This window comes from Pholcus phalangioides, unplaced genomic scaffold (genome assembly GCF_987345545.1).
Source record: "Pholcus phalangioides strain wild (caught in Gottingen) unplaced genomic scaffold, Ppha-v1.0 ptg000015l_1, whole genome shotgun sequence".
Lineage (NCBI taxonomy): Eukaryota > Metazoa > Arthropoda > Arachnida > Araneae > Pholcidae > Pholcus > Pholcus phalangioides.
Window position 1 is genome coordinate 12,205,090 of NW_028301608.1, and position 24,649 is coordinate 12,229,738.

The following is a 24,649-nucleotide window of genomic DNA, read 5'->3' on the forward strand; positions in this document are numbered from 1 at the left end:
GTTCGCAGAGTGCTAAGTGAATTTAATTTTCGGAGTGAATAAGTCTTAAATATCAAATACCTGACTGAATTGGCCGTATTTTAAACGCTCGTATGATTCAGTGCAGAATAGCTTTTTGTTACAGATTCATAAAAGGTGGCCAAACGTCCCGTTTTCAGACAGTAGCGGTTTATAACTAATGTTTTGAGGTGTCGCGAGTTCGATACCTGTTTCGTCTTTGTCAGAAACTTGTATGAAAAAAAAAGTCCGTCGTTCGGAGTCGACAATAAATTGTAGGTCCTGGTCTAATTAGCTCTCGTGTGCATAAAATGACCGTGGTACGACAAAAATGATTAAATGACATTTTGAACTACTACAAATCAATGTAAAAAAAAATTTCATGAAAAAAATCGTTCATCATGGCGTGGTAAGCATATTTCGTTAGAAAAATACGGGACATCACTGAAGATGTTGGCAAAATTACCAACTGTTTTAAAATTTCTGAAAAATTAACGAAGGGTGAGCAATAACGGGATACTAGAAATTGCAGCGAATTGAACTCTAATTAACCGAAAAAATGTTTATTTTGGAAAACACATGAGATGAGAATTTAATAATTATAGCCATAATTATCAAAATATTTTATAAATTATTAAAGTTACCTTCATTCACAATTTCAGTAAAAATTTTAAATTCACATTGTTGAAATAAATACACAAATTGTATAAAGTCGGAACGGCCAACTTTGCGTGAAAGTACGAGAATGTCCCGTAAAATAAGAGACACGTGGTTACCCTACTGATAATATGCTATAAATTAGTGTGCAGTTGAAAAACGCAATTTATACTTTTAATATTTCCATGGTTGCCATGTAGCCTTTTATACACATTTATTATAATAAAATTATTTTTCAATTTTGCTGATATATGTGGGATGACTATATGTCCTGTATTTCTCTGAACATCCCCATATTTTCACGTAATTTTTACTATCCCGACTTTTTGGAAAAATGTCCCGTTTTTTTCTATGGATTTTCAATCAAACCAACTTGAATTTTTATTCTTCAATAAAATCAAGTATCAAGACTACCTTCCTAACTCATAAATAATACGATATTACGAATGTAAATAAGAATATTAAATCAATATAAATAAATTAAATAAATCAATATAAATAAATTAAATAAATCAATATAAATAAATTAAATAAATCAATATAAATCAATTAAATAAATCAATATAAATAAATTAAATAAATCAATATAAATCAATTAAATAAATCAATATAAATAAATTAAATAAATCAATATAAATAAATTAAATAAATCAATTAAATAAATTAAATAAATCAATTGAATAAATCAATTAAATAAATCAATTAAATAAATCAATTAAATAAATCAATATAAATAAATTAAATAAATCAATATAAATAAATTGAATAAATCAATATAAATAAATTGAATAAATCAATATAAATAAATTAAATAAATCAATTAAATAATAATATAATCTCGCATATGGCCGGTGATACACATGCTACTACGTATCACGAAAGCATGATACTTTCGTGCACTTTAGTAACATGTGTATTCAGGACCTATTTGCCATGTTGAAATTTTTTTCTCGAAGAATTGATTTCAATCCGCTGTCTTTTACTAATAAATGCACTGTCTTGAAATCTGTGACAATAATAAAATATGATTTCAAATGAAATCTATAAAATTGTGTGGAACTTCTCCAGCAGTGACAATCAGAATTTTTAAGTGAAAATTTTTCATTTTATCTCGAATGCAATTTAAACTCGGTCGAGAACTGGTTGCGCAATTTCTCGGCTAATAGAGATGATTCAAACAATGAGAAATAATGTTTGCTCATGTTAAGCTAATGTTGCTAATGTAGCTAATGTTGCTAATGTAGCTAATGTTGCTAATGTTTGCTCATGTTAAGCTAATGTTGCTAATGTTTGCTCATGTTAAGCTAATGTTGCTAATGTTTGCTCATGTTAAGCTAATGTTGCTAATGTTTGCTCATGTTAAGCTAATGTTGCTAATGTTTGCTCATGTTAAGCTAATGTTGCTAATGTTTGCTCATGTTAAGCTAATGTTGCTAATGTTTGCTCATGTTAAGCTAATGTTGCTAATGTTTGCTCAAATAATGTAGACTTAAAATACATTCTTTTACATGCAAATTTGCGGATGCGTCCACGAAAGTCTACGCGAATTTTTTAGTAGTGCTTCACACACTTTAATTTTTTATTTTTCCTCACTAACTTGAGGAATCGAACTACGCGAAATTATTAACGTAGCTCAAGGAATTCAAACATTTCCACGCCCCCCCCCCCGCATCTCCGGCCATGTTGGCGTTCCAGTCAGAGTCGACGTAATTGAAGTTATTTTTCGTATAAATGAAAAATTTTAACATTAAAATCTACAGGGAGGAATTATGACCAGTGTTATCAGAAAAAATTATCTTCAAGAGTAATTTCACTCCTCTCCAAAATTTTAAGGGATAATTTTGCGTACAGAGGAAAATATTTATTTTTTATTAAAATAAAAAGTAAATTAGATATGACTACCTTTCCCCTCCGAATTTATAATTAACATTTTATAACAAATTTACATCGATTGGATTTTTTCTTCTTTATTGAAGAATTTCCCTCATTATTGAGAGAATTATATAATTTATGTCAAAATATATTGCCATATATGTTCCTATTTTATGTAATTTATCCAGCAAAATTATTTCTTTTAGTATTTTAACGATAAATTAGTCGACATATCAGCTCAAAATAGTGCCCGAGTGGCATGGTGGCAAGATGCTCGTCTACCATCGTAAAGATTGTTGTCCGGGTTCGAACCCAAAGGAGGATACAGATAAGATATTTTTCTTAGCGAACTCGAGGCGACCACCTATAAACAGCGCTTTCACTTCAAACCCATCTCACTAATGGCAGTAAATAGCGATATGGCCAGAGTTGGTGATGTAGCTCAAAATAGTGCACTGAAAATGTAAAAATAATTTTGGCCATGTTTTAGGGTAAAATACCCCACTATGCGTCGTATAAATGAGAAAATCCCATAAAGGAGATATTCAAGAAGGTCGTACAAATGAACTGTATTCCTATAGTTCCACTTATTTTGGTGATATGAGGGAAGTTTCAATACAAAAGGAAGAAAGGAAATCTAATCGAAAGATTACTCTATTCAGCAAGATTTCACAAAAGAAAGTATTTGTCCAAGTAAAGAATGCAGAAGGATTTGGTCGCTCAGGGCACGACAATATCCATCTTGGTCGCACAGGGCACGACACCGATGCAACGATAACCTTTACTACGATCAATCCCTCTCTCTATAACGACATTTCTTAGGGGATTTATGAAACAGCTATAGCGCTATTTTTTTTCTATTTCGTTCAAAATAATTTTGAATTCAGTTTTAACTTCAACACTTGTTTCCGTTCTTCTGAAGGCGTTTAATAACATCGATATTTTGCACTAAAGGATCGCGAAAGCTAAAGCCAATGGTATTGCTACTTTCCGTGTAAGAGACAAAAGTGCAATGCGGTGAACTTCTCAACAGTAGCAATGCATCTTAGTGAGTTTTATTAATAAACTAATCAATTATAATTTTTTGCGGTGAATAAATACATAAAGCGCATTTTCTGGTGGTATTAACAGTGCTGATATAGATTTCACTGTATGTCAGTAAAGTGTATACAGAAGTGGGAGTGGAGGAATATAATGCAAAGGTAGGGCTGGCAGGACACTAGCACGGGATCCGGGGCACATTTCATTTTTTTTTTTCCGCTATAAATTCAATATGAAGAAGGCCTCCCATAAAAATCTCAGTCTGGGGGGGGGGGGAGCTGGCTCCGGTAGGGGGAGGGGCATGATGAGCACCAAGGTGCTCGTGGGGAAAAGAAAAATATTATTCCAACATGAAATGTGCCCTTTAAATTTCTTTTCTTTCGAAACGGCAATGATGGTTTCAATTGGTTTTACACGATATGCACATGCAGGGGCGTAGCCAGAAATTTCGTTAGTGGGGGGGGACCAAAGTGATAGAACAATAGATTTGACCATCTTTTTCCCTTTTTTGGTCATTTTCTCACATTTCGGGGGGGGGGGGCTTGGGGGTCTGGTCCCCCCTCGCCACGCCTACATGAACATAGTCTTGTAAAAATTCACACTAGAATTCTTTGGGGTTCCAAGAGCAAATTATCCCATCTTACACTGATTCGTGTGGAAAAAATTATTTTGGTTTATTATTTATTCGGTTTTTATTATTTATTTATTATTTTTCGGTTTATGAACCGACTTTACGAACGAATTAAGTTCGTAAACCGAGGGTTGGCTGTATTATATTGCATGTAAAAGCATCGCTGACCTCGTGCTGTCACCTATCAAATAAAAAAAATACAACTGTTGCAATTCTTCGATTGAAATTGGAAACTGGCTACCGACTAATGTACCGCATAAAGAAAACAATGTGGTATGATATCAAAAAAAATATTTTTTAAACAAAAATATAAATTAAGAGCTATCACGTTTGCTTCGGAATTTTAACAGCTGTTCTTTGTTTGCTGTAAAATAACACACAAGTAAACCCGAATACGAGGAACTTTTGTCTCTTTGGAATAGCACTCGAAGATGATACAAACCAGAATCAAAGTGTTTCTGGTCTGGATCCTCTTGAGCACATTTACAAAAACCCAAGGAGGCTTGATACCTCTATGTGGGTTTTACTTGTTTTATTTTACAGCAAACAAAGAACAACTGTTAAAATTCCGAAGCAAACGGGATAATTTAATTTATATTGTTACTCAAAAATACGTTTCATATCATACCATATTGGTTTTTATGTGTTAAGTATTAATCGAAAGCCGATCACCAATTGCAATCGAACAATTATAAAAGGTTGTGTATTTTATTTGACAGGCGACAGCAGGAGTTCCAATTCAGTGATGTTTCCTACATGCATTATTATACTGTACTATATTTCAATATTTTCTAGAAAAAAACACACTTTTGCTGATAAAATTTTATTTTTATCCTTTTTATTGGTTGTGCTTATGGACAAAAGTGACTAATAGAGGCATGGGCTTCTCGAGTTTACCTGCCACCGGGTGCGAAGCCTGATGTTCCGCCCCTAAAGGCAGCTTCGGCGATCTGATTTTTTAACCATTGTTATCGTGCAATATGTTCGTGATGTTAGGTCTCACTTTCTGATTCATAATTGAACTAAAAAAAATCAAAGAAGATTATTTCTGTCCTCTCTGGGGGGGCGGGCGTCAAATCCAAGATAAAAGGACGAAAAAAAATTGAAAAGAAAAAGTTTTTTTTGTTAGGTGTTGGATAAGTTGTGAGGGAGGGGGCCCCCCCCCCAAAAAAAGAGTAGAGCTGACAATGCTCCAGCTTGGGGGCCCGGGACTTTCTACCCGTATCGTTTTTCTTTTTCACACTATAAATTAATTGTAGAAGTGGCCCCCATGAAAAATCTGGCTTGCGGACCCTTGAAAGATTTCAGCCAGGGGCCCGAATCCTTATGTGGGCCCATGGGGAGGGAATAGGCAGGAAGCTCAAAAAATAGGTCCCACACGGGTAGAGATTCCGTCTGGAGCCGCTCCTGTTAGATTGCACTTTTGTTTTTATACCCTGTCTGTATTCTCACAAGTTTTCTTCTCCGTTGTTGAATTATGGCTCAACAAAAGTGTGATGTCATGGGAATTTTTACTGTAAGAATTTTCAATTTCAACGCCTATCAACCTGCCACCCGAGTTCATCATACTTCTTCCACCCTTTCTTAAGTTGCCCCTGTGAATAAAGGCACCATTTTTTCATGGTGAATAAGTTTACAAAATATGAATCTTTAGAGTCTCCATATGCCTGAGAATGCTTCCAGGTACACAGAGTTTTTTTGCCACGCAAGAAAAAAATTCTCCATACTCTATAAAGTAATATGTTATTTTGTCATTCCAATCACACGAGTATTGTATGCGAGATTTCTAGATTAATCATTTTTTTTTCCTGAACCAGATTACCTTACATTTATATTTTGAAGTCATGATATCGATATATGGGTAATTGTTGAAGCCACTAATTAATTTACTTTTAATGGCTTTTTTGGAAGCTGCTCCATGTTATTTATTATTTAATAAAATTCCGGACACATACATCCTTCGGGAACACTTCGATATCTCTCTGGGATTTTTTTCCGTAGTGCTGAATAAAAAATAGATTCCAAACAGCTCGTGACTGCTTAAATATAAAGTGGGGTGTGCCCGGTTTTTCAAAGTTAAATGTCATTCCGCATAGATATCGAAATGCTATGCTCAGAAAAACAACAGGTCTGTTGAGGTGAAATACAATAGAATGCGCTCCCCCATTAAAAAAAACTATCCTTGTCACCACCGAAATAAAGAAAATTATTCAGCTCAACGGTTTTTTTAAGGCTGATATTTAATATTTGTTATGTTTCATAGATCACAAAGCAATGATTCCAATATGTGTGTAACGATGTCATTTATTAAGACTGTAGCCTCGTAGGGTTGAAACTACTATATTTATTTTCAAAAAGGGACTATAAATTTACATCGGAGGGAAAATCCGGCTTAGAACAAAACACACACCGCGTGGGCGACATAACAACTTCCCCGTTCCCCATTACTCTCGAACACGACTGCCACGAGAGCGAATCTCGGCACGCCACCTATATTCATGAATACGGTCGGCCTTGACCGTCACAGACTCCCCCTCTGGTTTCATGAAACCATCTCGGTATAAAACCAGGAAGAGTCTTCAAACATAAACAATACGGTGCATATAAACAATCAAAAATATTTGACGAACACATTTCAATAGTGGAGGGCAAAAAGAAAAAAAAAAATCTCACATATTTTCAAAAATAATATATATGTAGTTCATTCTTCACGAGAACGATGACTCGTAGGTAGATCAATTTACGACTTTTTCGGAGGACGGCCTCGTCGACGCAGAGGCATCACCGGTGTCTGTGCAATGTTGTCGCAGGGTCGAAGTGCTGATGTATGATACACTCCAAGCGGTATTTGTGGTTGAGATGGATTAGCCACTTCATATGTACATGGGGATCTCTGGGATAAGACGATGTAAGGCCCGTCTCTTCGAGGCATAAACTTGTTCGTCTTGCATTTTACAGCGTTGCTCAATAGGTGTTGGTTGACCCATACTCGATCACCGGGATTGTAAACAGGTCCCTTTTCTTCTATTTTGATCTGCATATCCCTTTCGTTGGTGTTGTTTCTCACTGATTGAATCTTTCAGTTTGTCCATAATGAACGCGAAAAGCTTTTGAGGTAAGGGGTGATCTCAGGTACGAAGTTATCGTTGGCCAAGACCGCTCGTATATCGTGTCTAGCGTCATCCATAGTTCGGAGTTCTCTTCCGAACTGCAAGAACGCAGCGGTGTGGCCTGTGGTTTCACATGTTGCGGTATTCATAGCGAATCTTATCATGGATAGTTTTTCAGACCAGGAGGAATGGTCATCTCCGACCAGTATGGCGAGACGAGGTTTTAGGTCTCTATTTTTCCTTTCGACTGGATTGGCTTGGGGATGATACACGGGAGTAAGTGCTTGGGCTATGTCCAAAATATAGCATAATTGCTGCATTACTGCACTGACAAACTGCGTGCCATTATCACTTATTATACGTCTCGGTAACCCATAGCGTAGAAAGACTTCTTCGAGCAACGTTGTAGCGCATTGTCTCGCAGTAGCATGGGACAATGCAAACAGCTCCACCCACTTGGTTGCACAATCTTCCACGATAAGAATCCACCGTTTACCGTCCTTTGTTTAAGGTAAAGGCCCAAAAAGATCAATAGCAATGGTCTCAAATCGTTGATTATATACAGGGGTTTGAAGTAACCCAGCTGGTTTTTGGTTATCAGCCTTGTAGCGATTGCATTCACTACAGTTTTTGACATAGTCGGCAATGCGTTTTCTCATTCCAGTCAAATAATGTTTACTGATTCTGCGGTATGTTCCATCAGCACCATAATGAGCAGCGGTAGGTGCATCGTGGTATTCTTTCAAAACGCGTTCACATTCGTGTTTAGGAACGACTAGTTGAGCTTCCTCATTTTCACTGTCTGGGGCGTATCTGAATAACACTCCTTGATTCATAAGATAGCCACGAGCAGTCCATATTGTGAAATCAGTGTCCCTTTGAGGTTTTTCAAAAGCCTCTATGATTTTTTTTAAAAATCATCATCTTGGAGTTGTTCATTCCTAATGTCACTAGGGTTGCGAGCAGGAAAATCCACTGCAATTGTATGGATCTCACAAGGGTCTTCAGGTGCATTTGGTAACCGGGACAACATGTCAGCAAGTACATTTGCCCTACCTGGTATGTAATCTATTTTCAGATTATGAGCCTTCAGATTATGAGCAAAGCCCACCTAGCAAGTCTACCAGATGGCGACTTCAGGCTCATTAGCCACCTTAGGGGCTGGTAATCCGAAGTAATATGGATCTCAGCGCCTTCTACGTATCCTCTGAACTTATCCAATGCCCACACAACTGCCAATGCTTCCCGCTCGGTAGTAGAATAGTTCTTTTCTGCAGCATTCAACAATCTACTTGCGTATTCGATAGGATGTTCTTCCTGGGCTTCTCCTTGCAGTAAGACAGCACCTAATGCATAGGAGCTGGCATCTGTGCGGATAACGAACGGCTTGCATCAGTACTGGAGAAGTCACCAGAGAGTTTTTGAGGGTCTCGAAGGATTGTTGTTCTTCAGCTGTCCATTTCCAAATGGCTTTCTTCTTTGTGAGATTACTCAAGGGCCTTGACATGTCCGCAAAATTTGGAATGAAACGACGATACCAAGAGCAAGACTGTAGAAACGACTGCACTTGTTTAACATTCTTTGGAGCTGATATGGCAAGAACAGCCGATATTTTGTCGTGATCAACCTCGACTCCTTTTTGAAGTTATCCAGTGACCCAAATATTTTATTCTACAACACACAAAATTGCATTTGGCTCTATTGGCCGCGAGCTTAAAGGATTTAAGTCGCTCAAAAACAGATTTCAAATCAATGAGATGATTATCGAATGTTGATGATAAAACAATGATATCGTCCAAATACGCGAGGATGTCAACATCCTGCAGCCCTCGACGAAAATTATCAATGAGTCGTTGGAATGTCGCCGGGGCGTTTCGAAGTCCAAAAGGCATGCGTAAAAAACGGTACGTACCAAACGGGCATACGAATGCTGTTTTATCTCGATCTCTTGGGAACACACCAACCTGATGATATCCAGACTAAGTCCAAGGAACTCATGAAAGATGTATGCTTAGCACTATGAAGTAGATCGTCCATTCTGAGCAATGGGTATTTATCGGGGATAGTATTCGCGCGCGCGTTTAGCTTACGATAGTCAACACATAATCGGACACTTTCATTAGGCTTCGGGACCAATACCACTGGGGCAGCAAATGGGGAATCACATTCTTCGATAATACCTTGATCGAGGAGTGCATCCAGTTCTTTCCGTAGCAACTCTTTCTTCGCTGGAGACATTCGGTACGGAGGGACAGCTGTTGGTGGGCTATTTCCAGTGTTGATATGATGTTGAACGAATGGAGTAGGCTCTCCCCCTGGTTTGAAGACATCCTGCTGTTCGCTTAGCAGGGCGCTAAGTTGACGCTTTTGCTCGGGAGTCAAATCTCTTCCCTCGTCAGCACGCAATCGGTATGAATGCATGAGGTCCACTGATTCCGATACTGCACAATCAGCCGTTGGAACCTGTGGGAATGAGAACTGGTGATGTGGAGTGTCACTGAAAAACCAACATTTCCTTTTTCGATCCACAGCGATACCTGCTGCCGTCAGGAAGTCCAATCCCAGCAGTGATCGGTTACCCTTTGCTTCTGGAAACACTAAAAAGGTGGTATTGACAGTTCGATTTCCAACGCGTACAGGTACTTTGACTTCATAGACCTTGCTGATAGACCGGGTACCATCAGCCAGACAAATAGTCGTGGTGGCACTGTTCATTGGTATATTTTTACTTAGGAAAAGCTTGTATAAGAGTTCCCCCTGCAACCGAGTGTGTCGCACCTGTGTCGATATATATGAGACCACGATCTTGACATACTTGAATTTCCATCAGCGGTAGCGATACCTGAGCGTCTGTGGGTTGACAGCTGTACAAAATAGCGTTGTTTGGAGATTTCACAGCTGTCGCAGTCGATGGAGAGCAATTGGGACATTTTGCTTTGATGAACCCTGGCATACGACATCCATAGCAAACGATAGACGATCTGTAATGTTAAGGTACAGATTTTTGGGGTTGCACAGTTTTACGAACTTGTTCGGGTTTATTCGAAAAATTGTTTCGGTTGAAAACACTTCTGATATTGTCATAAGCATCCAGTTTATCGGCAAGAACAGTGGGTGAGATTACTTCTATTAGATTAGATTCTCTTTACATTCAGGAGGGACTTTCTTTTTCATCTGGTCGGTAATGATCAAGTCCTTTAACCCATGGAAAGTTGTGATGTTCGATTCAGTTAACCAGTTGTCGAAGAACGACCTGAGCTCGAAATAGTAATCAGGCGAAGTACTGTCTTTCGATTTCTTGTGAGTAGCAAACAGTTGACGGAATTTTTCAGCAGATAATCGGAAGCGTTTCAGGAGGACCCCTTTTACATGTTGATAATCAGATGCTTCATCTTCAGGTTCCTGTGCGATGTTACACTACTCGGCAGGACTGTGATGAGGTGGGATACCCAAAATTCTTCAGGGACCTTCGTCAATTTGAGTTGCCGTTCAGCGAGAGATAGAAACAAGGATATGTCATCCTTTTGAACGTCGAATCTCGGGAGCAGTTTATGAAGTTCAAATCTAAATTCTGGTGACGTTGACACAGAGCTGGCACCGTTATAAGCGACTTCGGGTTGAAGTTTGAGTTTTTCAAGTTCGAATTGCATTTCCAACTTTCGGATTTCGATTTCCGCTTGAAGCGTGGCTTGTTCCCGTTGATCTTGGCGTTTAGAATCCGAAATTCTCTCATCGATGACAGTTAGCAGGAATTCTTTCATAAAGTCCTCATCATAATCGTCGTGGTTGATTATTGCAGATTTTATCTGAATGACTGTCATGTCGGTTGACACTGCTACTCCCAATGCTTGAGCTAGAACGACGAGGTCTTGCTTCTTTCCTTTTGCTAAATAAGCCATGTCACACTATATATAAACCAATGTTTCCATAACAATAAAAAAAAAAAATCTACACTTTTGAGACGTGCGGAACGACATAAAAAAACGACATAAACATTTTCACACTCGACGAACACTTTCGCGAATTTCGAAACAGCTGATGCGATGAATTCTTTTCAGGTTGGAAACGAACATCGGACGAACATTTGCGACGAAAGTTTCACTTACCAATTCGTAGGTACGTTCAGGCTGAACGCTGACGATTTCCCTCGAGTTGAAAAAAACCCGTCATATTTCACGTTGGGCGTCAAATTGTAGCCTCGTAGGATTGAAACTACTATATTTATTTTCAAAAAGGGACTATAAATTTACATCGGGGGGAAAATCCGGCTTAGAACAAAACACACACCGCGTGGGCGACATCACAACAACTTCCTCGTTCCCCACTACTCTCGAACACGACTGCCACGAGAGCGAATCTCGGGCACGCCATTTATATTCGTGAATACGGTCGGCCTTGACCGTCGCAAGACAACTTTTTTCTTAACCCAAGATATCAAGGAAACAAACATATTCTGGAGGTTATGCCGATTTGAACTCAGAAGAAAAAGTCATTTGGTCTCAACGAGACCCGGCGGAGAAGACGGATTGAGTCACGGTGGAGACCAGATAACTTTTCTTTTTGAGTTTACGTCGGTATAACATCCAGAAAATGTATTTCCTCAACATCATTTATTATTCACCAACTCAATCTGCGAGAAAAAGCGTTGAAGTAAGGGTTGCCAGAAATTCCCAAACATGAACACGAGGACGAATGCGCACTCATTTTTGGTCATGTTCCTTGCATTACAGCAATGGCGAAAAAAAAAAACCCAAAAAAAACCTGCCATTGGAACACCTGTTGGAAATCCGATATAAGATATAAATAAAAAGTAGAAATCAACGGGGCCGTAGCTTGCCTTACCGTTGCACCGGGCAGACTATTTCTTGGGGCCCTTTGAAAGTGTTATTATTATGCAAAATAATAAGTGTATATCTTTGTGGAGGCAGCGCTGCACCACCCAGATTACCGCAGCCTGGTTACAGCCCTGGAAATCAATGTCATTTGTTCATGGATACCTAACTCAAAACTAAGTCCTGCTAATTATTTAATCTTTAATTTTCTGAGCTTCGTATCTCTATGTAGAGTCAATATTACAAAAATCAAGAATTAAATTAAATTTTCAAAATTAATGATGTGGCTGTAAACCAGGGGCGTAGCCAGAAATTTCGTTCGGGGGGGGAACCACTTTCATTTCGGGGGGGGACCAAAGTGACAGAACAATGGATTTGGCCATCTTTTTCCCTTTTTTCGGTCATTTTCTCACATTTCGGGGGGGGGGGACGACGACCAGACCCCCAAGTCCCCCCCCCCCGGCTACGCCCTTGCTGTAAACCACAGAAAATTTCCCGTACGTCTACAGTAAAATCGGCAATTTTAATATCGATTTCAATAAGGGATCATACTGTGCCTGCCCTTCAAAGTGATGATGCTGATGACTATCTATACAAAAAGCATCACTCCAAAGAAATGGAACAGCAGTCCAGTGATAGTAACTCGTGGGAAATTTCCCATATTCGTGGGAAAAATTGGCCAAAATTGGTCCATATGGGAAATTTCTTGGCGTTTGTGGGAAATTTTGAAATTTGGTCAAACAAAAGAATTTCTGTTGAAAAAAATATATAAATGCCAAACAATGCTTTTCTAGTGTAAAATAATTGACTACATATTTCCACCGATAGATGGCAGCAAAAATTTCGGAATGTGTGGGAAAAATTTAGTCTAAAGGGAAATTTTGCTTGACGGGGTTACCATCACTGCAGCAGTCAAAGCCGACTCGTTAGTTACGGTAGTCCAGACATTCAATTATTGTCTTTGTTGTGCGAAGCTAAAACTGAGGTTGGAGTCTTTGTTGTGTAACGAAATCGGCTCATTGTAACGACATTTAATACCATTGTAATTGCTTAATGGTTAAAGCAATGGGTTTAGACTCCATTGAGCTAGGAATGGAGGTTTGTCGATGTTTGAAAATGTTTTTGTTCAGGGGTTGATAATGATCGACTTGTTAACGAGGAGAAATAAAAGTTCCCCCCCCCCCATCATGCCCAGAGTATTTAGGGAGGGCAATAAGGGGCCCCGTGCTTGCCCTTTCCCTCCACGATGATGAAAAATATTTTTTATATTCTTGTACAAAACTTGAAATATCGGGAGAAAACACAATATGAATTTTAATGCATTTGCATCTGGCTATTTTTCCTGAAACTTATATAAGTTTTATACTTAATGCTATTAATAATTGTTATCATGTGCACATCCTGGAACGGCTGGGGAGGGGTTTCCTTTTTTTTACCGCAAAACTAACACCGTAACGTCACCTTGTAATGAAAACCTTTTGTGTTTATTTTACAAACTCATAAAAAAATGATCCGCACTAACCTGCTCTCTATGAAGAAAAAAAGAAGATACCATACATATAAGTGTTGTTCAAAGAGATGTCTCATATTTTTTTGCGCTTTGTAAAGTTTGGAATGTTTTATGTAAGAAGTTTTCATTATAAGGTCAAGAGGAAAATCTCTTTCCCACCTTCTTGTGTAAGACAGTGATAAAATGCTATCTGAAGGTCAGTAACTCAAAATTTCTGAGGGTGAGATTTCTCATGGTTGTCCTTCAAACCCTGTGTGCACCCCTCCCTACAAGGGTTCATCTTGCATATGTCCCTGAATTCTTGCCAAGGGACATCAGAGCCAAGAGAGATTGAAGGAGACAATTGACCCTCTCCCAATGCGTTTTCTTCAAAAGGTTTGATTGTGTCTCACAACAAATAAGTCTTTGTCCATGTTTTAATGCTGAATTTAGTCTGTGAATGATAACATGAAAATGTGTTTGAATTATTCCAACAAATGACTTTATATGCTAAATTTCTCTTCACTCTTTTCTGAATTTCTTCCCTTTTCTTCAGACTTTTTTCTGGATTGACTAATATGTACAAAATCACAGTTAAGTATACTGCAGGAGCAAAACTTGTATTGTCCTCATGTGTCCGAGCCCCCCCCCCCCCCTCCCTTCCCTTACTATTTGCCACCATCTGTATATCCGAAGTAAAGAATATTATTTCCATTTTCATAAATATTGGGATAATGATATTAATTTTTGGTACTTTTGTTACACTACACATAGGTGTAGGACACTAATTTCTATTTTAATAAATAACAGGTATTCACTTTAAATGTGTGAGTTGCAAAGAAGGACATACTAAAAAAAATATTTAAACGGCTCCCATGTGAAATTGCCCTTTTGTGACATGGTGCCCTTAACCTACAGCATACAGATATAAATATTAGATTTGAGGCACCATCCCCTCCTAGATTTTTTTAAAATACCTTCACACCCATGGTTTACTATCCAGTCAGTTTGATTGCTTGCACATTGACCTTTTTTGCTTGAAGCACCTTCTGTTTCTGGACAGCCCACTCAGTAGAATAGCCCTTGGAGTAACATATTGACTAATCGTAAACAATTGTTGACAATTAAAGAATATTTACATGAGGGTTAAGCCATTTAAGGCTGTAGTCCTGAGCGGCAAACTCTAGTGACAAGAGGCCAAGAAAATTAGACCTGAATGGAGAAGAGCAGCAAAATTTGTATAGCCCACATGTGTCAAAACCATAAATCTGTCTCATTTAATATGAATGATGGGCAAAATTCATATGTTATGGTTTATATGCCCGTCTGATAAAAAAATTATGTAGGCCTATGGTAAGCCTATTCCAAAGAGCACTCATGATAAAAATAATAATTACATAAGATATACGGAAGACTGGATGTTGTGAAGATATTTATTATTTCAGATGTTTATTTTTTTATTTTTTTTTTATTTTTTTTTATATTTTTAAGGAAGGAAAAAACTCATCTCTGCCTCTACCGGGAGTCGAACCCGGGTCCCTCGATTGCCGGACGAGTGCTCTGACCGCTAAGCTACAGAGGAGATAGAGATTTTCCTTCGCTAGAGCGTATATATGCCGAACGCAACATGTCAAATAATTACATGTATTTTTTTCAGGAGGAAAATGGGCAAAATTTTTACCTTCAAGCTATGAGTTTCGAGAATCAGAAGGTTCTTTGGAGAATATTTGTTTGACACCAGGATGTGTGAAAGCTGGCAAGTATGCTTTGTTACTTAGATTCGAATGAGCATGAAATTTCTGAGGTTGTAATGAGTTTTTAAAAATATTTTTCATATTTCCCCTTCACTTTATCATTATATTTATATAGTTTGAACATTATACGTCTCTTGCTGTTTAGAAGACCTAAGATATTTTATGACCAAAAAATACAACAATGTTGCGGATTGGTTATAAAACCTGAAATTAAGGTTTTTTAACCTATTATTCACTATCATCCTCCTTTTTTTGGGGATGCTTGGTAGCAGTTTTAATTTCATATTTCATTCATGATATCACAATTATTCATTTATTTTTGAAAAAGTCAAAGAACATAGTTTTGACATATGATGGATTAACCAATTCGTAACAATATTGTATTTTTAGGTCATACAAATCCTCACTATAGTGATTAATTACTTTTGAATAATATGCCCAAGAGCCCAGGAATTAAAAAGAAATCAATGTTGTGAAATAACAGTAATCATAAAATGAATTACATATGGTTTTCGAATTACTAGGCCATGGTCTAAGAACTTTCATTCCTGCAAGAAAAGCGTCATACTTAAATTATAAAATTAAAGATACACTGACCAGTGTTGTTATAGCGAGATTCTCCTTATAAGCCATACTCATTATATCAGACTTTTACTGCCCCAAAAAGGTGCAGTAAAAGTCTGATATAATGAGTATGTCTTATAAGGAGAATCTCGCTATAGCGAGTGATTATCAAACAACTGATGTTAAAGATACAAAAATAATATTTGGTTATAGCTAGTTGGAAATTATAAAGTATTCGGTATAATGACAAAAAAAAAATTTCCTTCCCTCTCTTCAACAATTTAATATCATAGATACTAACATGGCACATGCTCCTTATAGTAATTATGCAAAAGTACTTCTAACAAAGAATGGACTCAGAACAGACAAATTTTCTAACCTCCTCTTCCAATTTTCAAGCTTCCGCCCACTATACACATTGGATAATTTTATTCCACTTTTGCCTTTCCCAGTAACTAAGTGACAACGGGACCATAAGTTTAAAGCTGTTTTCGAATGAATGAAAAAATCATGCTGGAAATATTTTTTAATAAACTAAACAATTTTATTGAGTCCATGCAGCCATGGAATTTGGCAGTGACAAAATGTCTTACAAAATCAACTGCTGCGAGACCAAAAATAAATTTCATAACTGGAGTTCTGTTTATTTGTTGATATTAGAACAAAATGATATAGACTGAAAAAAAAAAAGTGTAAATTTGCTTATAACAAGAAGTCTGTTATAAACACAACTTTCCTCTTTATTGTGACCTGTTGTCATAATGGACTTTTACTATGTTTCATAGGACCGAGTAATCATTTCCACTTGTTCCCATGAACAAGTGGAAATGGCAAAATGAAAAAAAAGAAAAGAAGCTACGCACAATCCCCCTTCCATAACCCAGACCAGGGTTCGACAAATTTCAGTCACCAAGTCAACTAGAAAATTTGTATTAGTGCATAAAATTTTCTGTATTTGATGGGTAAATTAGTAACCTAAGGATGACAAAATTTCCTTTCATTACAGTGTTTCTTCCAACAGGAGAAGTGATAATTAGTCCTGGAAAAGTAGGAAGACAAAAAACACTATTATATTTAAGACTGTTTTTGTTGAGAAAAAAAACTGTACCTTCTAGAACTTCGGCTGGTGCATAAATTTTTTTCTTGATTTTCAAGCCCTGTCCCAGAATTTTAAATAATTGTTTTGGTCTGAAATTTTAGAATGGAGGGGAAATTGTATATTTCTAAGCTATATAAATTGCAATAAAAATAATGGAAACCTTCGAAATTTCTTTCTTAAAGTTATTACTAGGGTTAGGATTTTTATCACTTGAAAATTGACAGAACATTCGGTTCCAGAAAAAATGTATTTATGCCTTAAAAAAACCTAAAAAATGCCTTAAAAATCCAAAAACATGCATATATTTTCAGAAATAAAATTACCACATTTTTACCGCAGAATAAACCGCCACCTACCATATAAATAAGCTGACCATATTTCCTCGAGAAAAATACAGAAAATTACAGGAAATTGTCAGTCCTTGTCAATAATGATGCCAAGGATACACAAATAAGATTGCCAATAGTTGCTAATATCACCAAAAAAAACCACCAACCATTGCCAAAAACAATGTTAAAGGGTGAGTAAAATGGCCAATTGTGGGACATGAAGCTGGGAAAGATAGAGCTTGGGGTAGAAAAATCCCTGTTCATTGTTATGCTGAAAAATACACAAAATATTACTTCAGAATATGAAAATATGATTTAAATTATGAGAAAATCCTCTATCACATAAAAAGAGTGAAGTATGCAAAACGCAGGAAAAAATGTGCAAAGTCATAGAAAGCCTAGCCCTAGTTATTATGGTTTATCGGGATGTAAAGCTGAGATGGATTAGAGCTTTCTACAGTTCTGGCTTCCAAATGAATACTACTTGAAGAAACCAGGAAAACAGTCTTGGTTCATATCAGTTTTTCTCGACATGGTGAGAAAAACTGATAGATAGGAAAAACTGTCAAGAAAAACACAACAGAAATGTTGTATTCTACCTCGTCACTGCAAGCTTCAAAATTTTTAGGTGTTTTAATTGTGCTTCAGATAGATTAATCAGTTATTATAATATTATCAAAATATAATCATATATTTTATACAAATACAAATTCAACGCCACAACAGGCAAAATGCCCAACGAGGTGGCTGATAAAAAGATGCCCATAAAAATATGGATGTCATATGTTTCAAAAATACAGCAACCCAATTAAAAATGCAATTAACACAAATTATAAACAATATATTTTAATATATAATGATTATGTAACTATCGTTATCAGTTACAGAATAGATTGTCATTTTACATGTTATATACGCAGATCATAATTTTTTTTTTTTCAGAAATAAAATTACAACATTTATACCACAGAATAAACTGCCACATTTTTACGATCCCATTAGTGGCCGTTGTTGGGAGTTTTTATTGCAATAAAATTTTGTAACATTTTTTTTTTGGTTTTGATGTCTACATCGATACTTTTTTCTACTTTTCCACCACAGCTGCACAAATTTTGAATAACATTGATGAAAAAGTCAAGCCCTGTGATGATTTCTATCAATTTGCCTGTGGTGGATGGCAGGATCGACACATTATTCCAGATGACAAGTCATCAGTCTCTGTAATGGGTGAAACACAAACTGACCTCGACATTCAGCTTAGAGGTAAGCATGCTAATTTGTTTTTTGTGTCTCTTATGAACACTTTCATTGGAAATACATTTTGACACAAAAATGATTTCAAACATTAACCCATTAATGCTGGTTGGTAAGAAAATTTGTCATTCTAAATTTTAAGTTTTTTCTTTGTCAATAAATGGTGGAAGTGGTTCCACTCATTATTTTTTGTTTTTAAAAAAATCAAAGTCGTCGTTAATGGGTTAATGCAAATTCAATTTTTTTTTCATTTCAAAATATTAAAGCACTTATTACAATTGCTTAATACTGAATATATTAATTTTAGTATCTAAATTTCCTGGCCTGCACAAGATTCTGGTAGGAATCCTATCTGGTAGGAATTCCTCGTATTCATTGTGAAATTGAATACGAGGCCTACACACTGTCCAATAACATATATTGTAGTTCTTTGTGTATAATCTACAGACTATTCAACAACAAAGTTGTTCTTTATTGCATTATGGGAAATATAGTAATGCGGGCAAAATGGCAATATTTTTTTTTCATTCTAAAATCAGGCAAAAAAAGTTCCACTAAAAAATGCATTTAATTTTTATTTATCCTTCGTGATTTTAGCCCAGAGGCTGCAAGAAATGCTACATGTCACCATGCCACGTAGCTGCCAAGTCTGTGGAGACGCAAGTGCTGGTGGATGTCTCATTATTTTGGAAACATACTGAGTCATGACTCCTTTTATTTTTTAAGTCATTTAATAGAAGAAATAGAAGAGAGAGAGATTTTTACAACATGTTCGGTCAACAGTTGGAGTCAGACTGAACTCCAATACAAGAAGACACTAGATAATGCCTAGCTAGTGAGTGGCATAAAAAACATAATAAAAATATAAAAATTGGACAAGACAAGCAGTGCCATAAGTCTACCGTATTTCCCAGGAAGCTCCCAAAATTTTACTCCATCTCCTGAATAAGTTCTTATATCTCCAAAATTTCTACCATAATTGTGAAAAAATCCCTAGATTCAGGGAAACAAGTTATTCCTAAAAAATTTACTTGAAAAAGAAAAAGACTGTTGCTTTGGTTTTTAATCCCTGAAATGACATCATGAGCTATAATGTTGATTGTTGCTGATGTGTCAAAGTACAAAAAATATATTGTTTTTAGAGGAAATAAGGCAAAATTTTCCCAAACAGCCAACGTCAGTTTGGTCTTTCGTGTTAGTGAAAGGATTTGTATCTGCTTTGACTATATATTTCATTAAGTGCGTATGTCCTTTTTTGATCCGGTTGGTGAATTTTTGTTGGGGTTATTTTATTCAAGTGGTAATGGCATGTTATTCAATCCCCTGGTTAGCAACTTGGCGCTAATCTGTGATGACTTACATGATGTCACGTTTTTCCAAAGAAAAAAAATCCCTACAATTTCACTTTTGTTAATAAAAATTCTTTCTATATTTTTGTACAAAATTTTGATCCACGTGAAAACCTCCTTAATTCTCACTCTACAAAGTTGGCAGCTATGATGTCATGTGTCTTACAATTATTTAATTAGGTTTTCACCCATATATCCCCCCCCCTCCCCTCAAAATTATTGGGGAAAGAAATGTTACCTGCAAATGTGGGCTATATAACAGTGCCTGTCTGGCAAGTGTAAAAAAAATTTAGGCACCATCCAAATTTTCAGAAGGCAAGCAGATTTTTGCAAAGCAAACAGTCCAAAGGTGTTATTTTTTATTTTTTTAGGGACTTGATGATTCCCTTTGCATATGAGTAGAGACACAGACACACACATGCATAAATTTACAAAACACTTCTTGTTGTGCTCAGACATTAATCATTTTAGATGCTGGTACCAATTTTTTTAGCTGCCATAGCAACCTGGCCTCCTCTGATTTGTTTAATGATATATCGACTTTTTGAAATTTTTATGTGTATTTTCATCCCTGCGAGCGATACAGCCATTTAATCACATAGTGGCACAGTAGTTGATATACGCTCCCAAATAATTGCTATGAAGGACTTCTAATTAGAATGCAGTTGTATGGACTGTACTTAGGAAATTATGGTTATCCTCTCATTTTGGGGTTTTCGATGTGACAGAACTGTGGTTAAAATAGTCAAAAACTGTCATTCATCAAAAACCTGCAAACTTTTGTAGGCCTATAAAGCAGTGTTTCTTAACTGCAAGGCTGCAGCCCGATACAAGGTGCTGACATGTCAAACCGGGCCGTGAGTGCTTTACCATTTCATTTTTACCCATTTATTTCACATTAGTCATGCTTATGATTGGACATTCACTCACAAAAATGAAATCACCTGTGCTGTGGGATTCCCAAGGTTGAGAATCGCTGCTATAAAGTACATGATGGGCTGTGCGAAAGTCCATAAAAAGTAATAATCAAAAAACAGGTAAAATGGTTAAGAAATGATAAATTGTTATTCATGCAAGAGGAGGGAATGTTCAACATACATACTTATTCACATATGGTACTTGAAACCATAGATGTAAACTTGTGCCTGTCTCATGAGCCCGCGGCCCACTGATGTTTCCCACATCTCTATAATATCTATAGAAATATTAGGTTTGAAGGGGGGACAAATACAGTTAGTCTCGTTTATTTGGGCAATGGATAATCTGATACCCTGCTTTACTGATAAAATCCTTTGGAACCATAATTTCTCACATAGAGACAATGTTAAGTTCCCCCGCTTAATGTGATATATTCTGAAACTTTCCTCCACTTAATTGAATGTTGGAATTCACACAGCAACTGCAAACCCATATCAACCACTATATACATAATATTTTTATTGAATTAGGCATTCGGAATTTAAGTGAAATATGTGAACAGTTAAAATTTATTAAAAATTTAGAATTAGTGTCCCGTAATGTTAAAATTATCTTCAGTATATTTAATTATTTTATTTTTGTTCTTTGTTTAGCACATAGAGGGTATAACTTTTGAAATAAAAGAAAAAATCTCAAAAAATCGACACCCATGGCTTTATATAATGCATTGAAATTTGGAAAAATTATGTGAAAAAAAAAAAATCTGTTTGCAAAACACATTGAAAGTTTTGAATGCGATAATAATAAAAAAAACTCAAACTGCAATTGCAAAAGAGCATGGAATTTCTTGAGCTCAGGTATCAAGCATTACAAAAAATGTGGATGAAATTGAAGATTTACAAAAGAAAAGGAGCTTTTGGTCAGAAAACAGAAGAGAAAATCTAATTTTTGACGGTATTGAATAATTTCCATTATAGTTTTATGCTTAAAAGTCAAAAATGCATCAATCAACCTCATCATGATTAGGCAAAAATACAAATACAACATTACAACAGGCAAAATGCCCAGCGAGGTGGCTGAGAAAAAGATGCCCATAAACAAATACGGATGTCATATATTTAAAAAATACAGCAACATCCAATTAAAAACACCATCACAAAAATTATAAACAATATATATACACATGATGAAATATTATACAATGCCCATAAAGAATATTATGGTTGTCTTATTCTAAGTATGAATAGCTTCTCGATTTACCCCAACATGTTTATCATATTTCTTTTTAAACGTGTCAATTGTGTTACAATTTACTACCTCCGGGGGTGAGCTATTCCATTTATTGACAACCCTATTAGAGAAAAATTCCCTGTGACACCATAACCTTGCACCCTTACCAATCGATACTGGTGTTCCCTTGTGAAAGCAGTCGGAAAGGAAATCGGCAATGATTTTGAATACTCAATTTGAAATTTCATTTTTGTTGATTTTCTTGCTCAGCATTGCGCTAATTTGCTTTTTGAATTCTCATTTTGTCCTGTATATACCACACTATTATATTCTAGCTGCCTTTGGCACTGATATTGGTATGTTGATATGAATATAAACTTAAAATCTGATATTTAATTCATTCTACTCTGATATATTTCTGTGGTGATAATATGATAATTATATATGTACAGTATATTTTTCAATATAAAATCTATACTACAGTATTGCAATCTAATTGCACCCTGCATAATCAGATATTATGTGTTACAATTGTTGATATCCATCCAATTGAGTGAGGCAGACTGTATTTCGAATAAATTTATACCTCTGCTTAACACTATAGAAAGACGGACTGGGGTCTTTATGACCTTGCACGCTGTTTAAGCTTGCATATCTCTGATAAGAATAAACTGAACCACCTGAAATTTCTCGACTTTTCCTGAATTAGCATGTTCTTATTGTATACCAAAGATTTTTTCGTTATCTTTTTCAACAATGAAGATGCGAGCGGATATACCTAGAAAGACGGAAGGGGGTCATTATGATCCTTCCTTATATCCTAGCACATTATGCAGTAAATACTGTCACCCTCACAATTGATTTCTAAATAGGTTATAATCCTTCTGAAAGTCTTTTTTTTGCATTTGACCTTCCGTGTGACCTTTCTTTTCTGCCATTCTTATCTGCAAGTGTATAATTTTTGGTTTTTGTCAAGCATTCTTTCCGTATTATCCGATAAATTGTTTGTCCTGGGACGTAGAAAATTTGAGTGTATGTGATAATTTGAAATTGTTTAGAAATGGCGAGAAAACGTATATTTACTGAAGAAGAAATACTCCAGAAGTTGCAAAGATTGGAGGAGAGAAACTCTGGAAGCAGTGATGATGAATGCTCAAAAGAGCATGAGATCTACCCTATGTCAAACTGTGGAGAAGCAAGTAGCGGTTCTGATGACGAAGATTTAAATCAAAATAAACTTATTTCTCCAACGGTGCATCAGTTGGTACAAAATAGAATGCCATTGAGAAATAAGAAACATAAAATCGTGAGAAATGATACCTTGTCGAAAAAAAGTCCCCAGAAACATTTGCCTATAATAACAAAACTTAATATGGAGCCGACATCGTGGATCAAATGGTGCGATTATACACGACCAAGACTGAAAGTCATCGCTGGCCAATGCATGTATTTTCTAACATTTTGGATATGTCAGCGATAAATGCTTGGATTTTGTACAAATTAGTGACAGGAAAAAAGATCACTCGAAGAACTTACACACACACACATATTTTTTTTGCAGTTATGTGAAGAACTCCGTGCTGAGTATTTCAACTTGAAAACTACAATTCAAAATGCGATAATATGCAAAACACCTATTGATGGAGACAAAAAACGATAGAAATGCCAAGTGAGAAGGAACTGCACACTCAATAAAACACTTCAATCTTGTACGCAATGCGAAAAACCAGTGTGTGGCAAATGTCCATCGAGAGAGGTGATTTGTACAGAATGCTTTGAGTGCTAGATAAAAACAAAATATATTAACAGGCCAGTGGTTTCACCCTTTATTTTTTGTGTTATAACTCTATGTTTTAAAAATGATATACCGTGATTTGAAACATTAAGGTATCCGAAAGTTGCAAAAAAAACTATGGGGGTGATTTTGACTCCATCCCGTCTTTCTAGGTATACACTCGCGATCCATCTTTCTAGTGTTAAAGTATGAAAAGTTGGAGGTCACTGGTTTATACAACTGTTGTGATTTTATCAAAGGAAGTATTTATCACTTTGTGATGAATAACTTGTACCTAATTCTTTCAGTTCTGTTGGAAAAGCCATTGATTGATGATGATCCTGAATTTGTGAAACTGTTGAAAACAATGTTCAATTCTTGCCTTGATGTCAGTGAGTATTAAAACTGAACTTTGAGTAGTATCCTTAAATGTTTATTGGAAAAAGTGTTGCTAACAGGTAGACACTTTCAACAAAGTTGTTAAGTTGATCCAAAAAGAGAAGAGAAATAAAAATTATCCAAACGTTAGAACTAGTATACTTTGTTTACGTAACACACGTCTAGGCATCACTCAAAATGAACTTTGAGAATTCACACGTCTGACATGCACTTTCAAGGTGAGACTGTGAAGTAGCTTGCATTTTCTGTGTTATTGTGCTGCCACTAAGTAAAGAACATTAGCACTTGTGCCAATGAATTTCACAACTTCAGAATAATCTGAGTTACAAGTAAAGTATGTTGGTTAAAAA

At 36.2% G+C, this 24,649-nt stretch overlaps 1 protein-coding gene across 2 annotated transcripts in view; it reads left to right on the forward strand.

Moving 5' to 3' along the window:
- LOC149075456 (neprilysin-2-like) overlaps positions 1-24,649 on the forward strand; it is a 58,271-nt gene that overhangs the window by 8,268 nt on the left and 25,354 nt on the right. The window contains exons 1-4 of one of the 2 annotated variants that reach the window (XM_089242808.1): positions 13,078-13,238; positions 15,287-15,385; positions 18,477-18,638; positions 24,209-24,292. In XM_089242808.1, the coding sequence (XP_089098934.1) occupies positions 18,599-18,638; positions 24,209-24,292 (124 nt within the window). In that variant the 5' untranslated portion in view covers positions 13,078-13,238; positions 15,287-15,385; positions 18,477-18,598. Of the gene's footprint in view, positions 1-13,077; positions 13,239-15,286; positions 15,386-18,476; positions 18,639-24,208; positions 24,293-24,649 lie in introns of those variants that run through there. The other variant, XM_089242807.1, reaches the window with a different exon arrangement.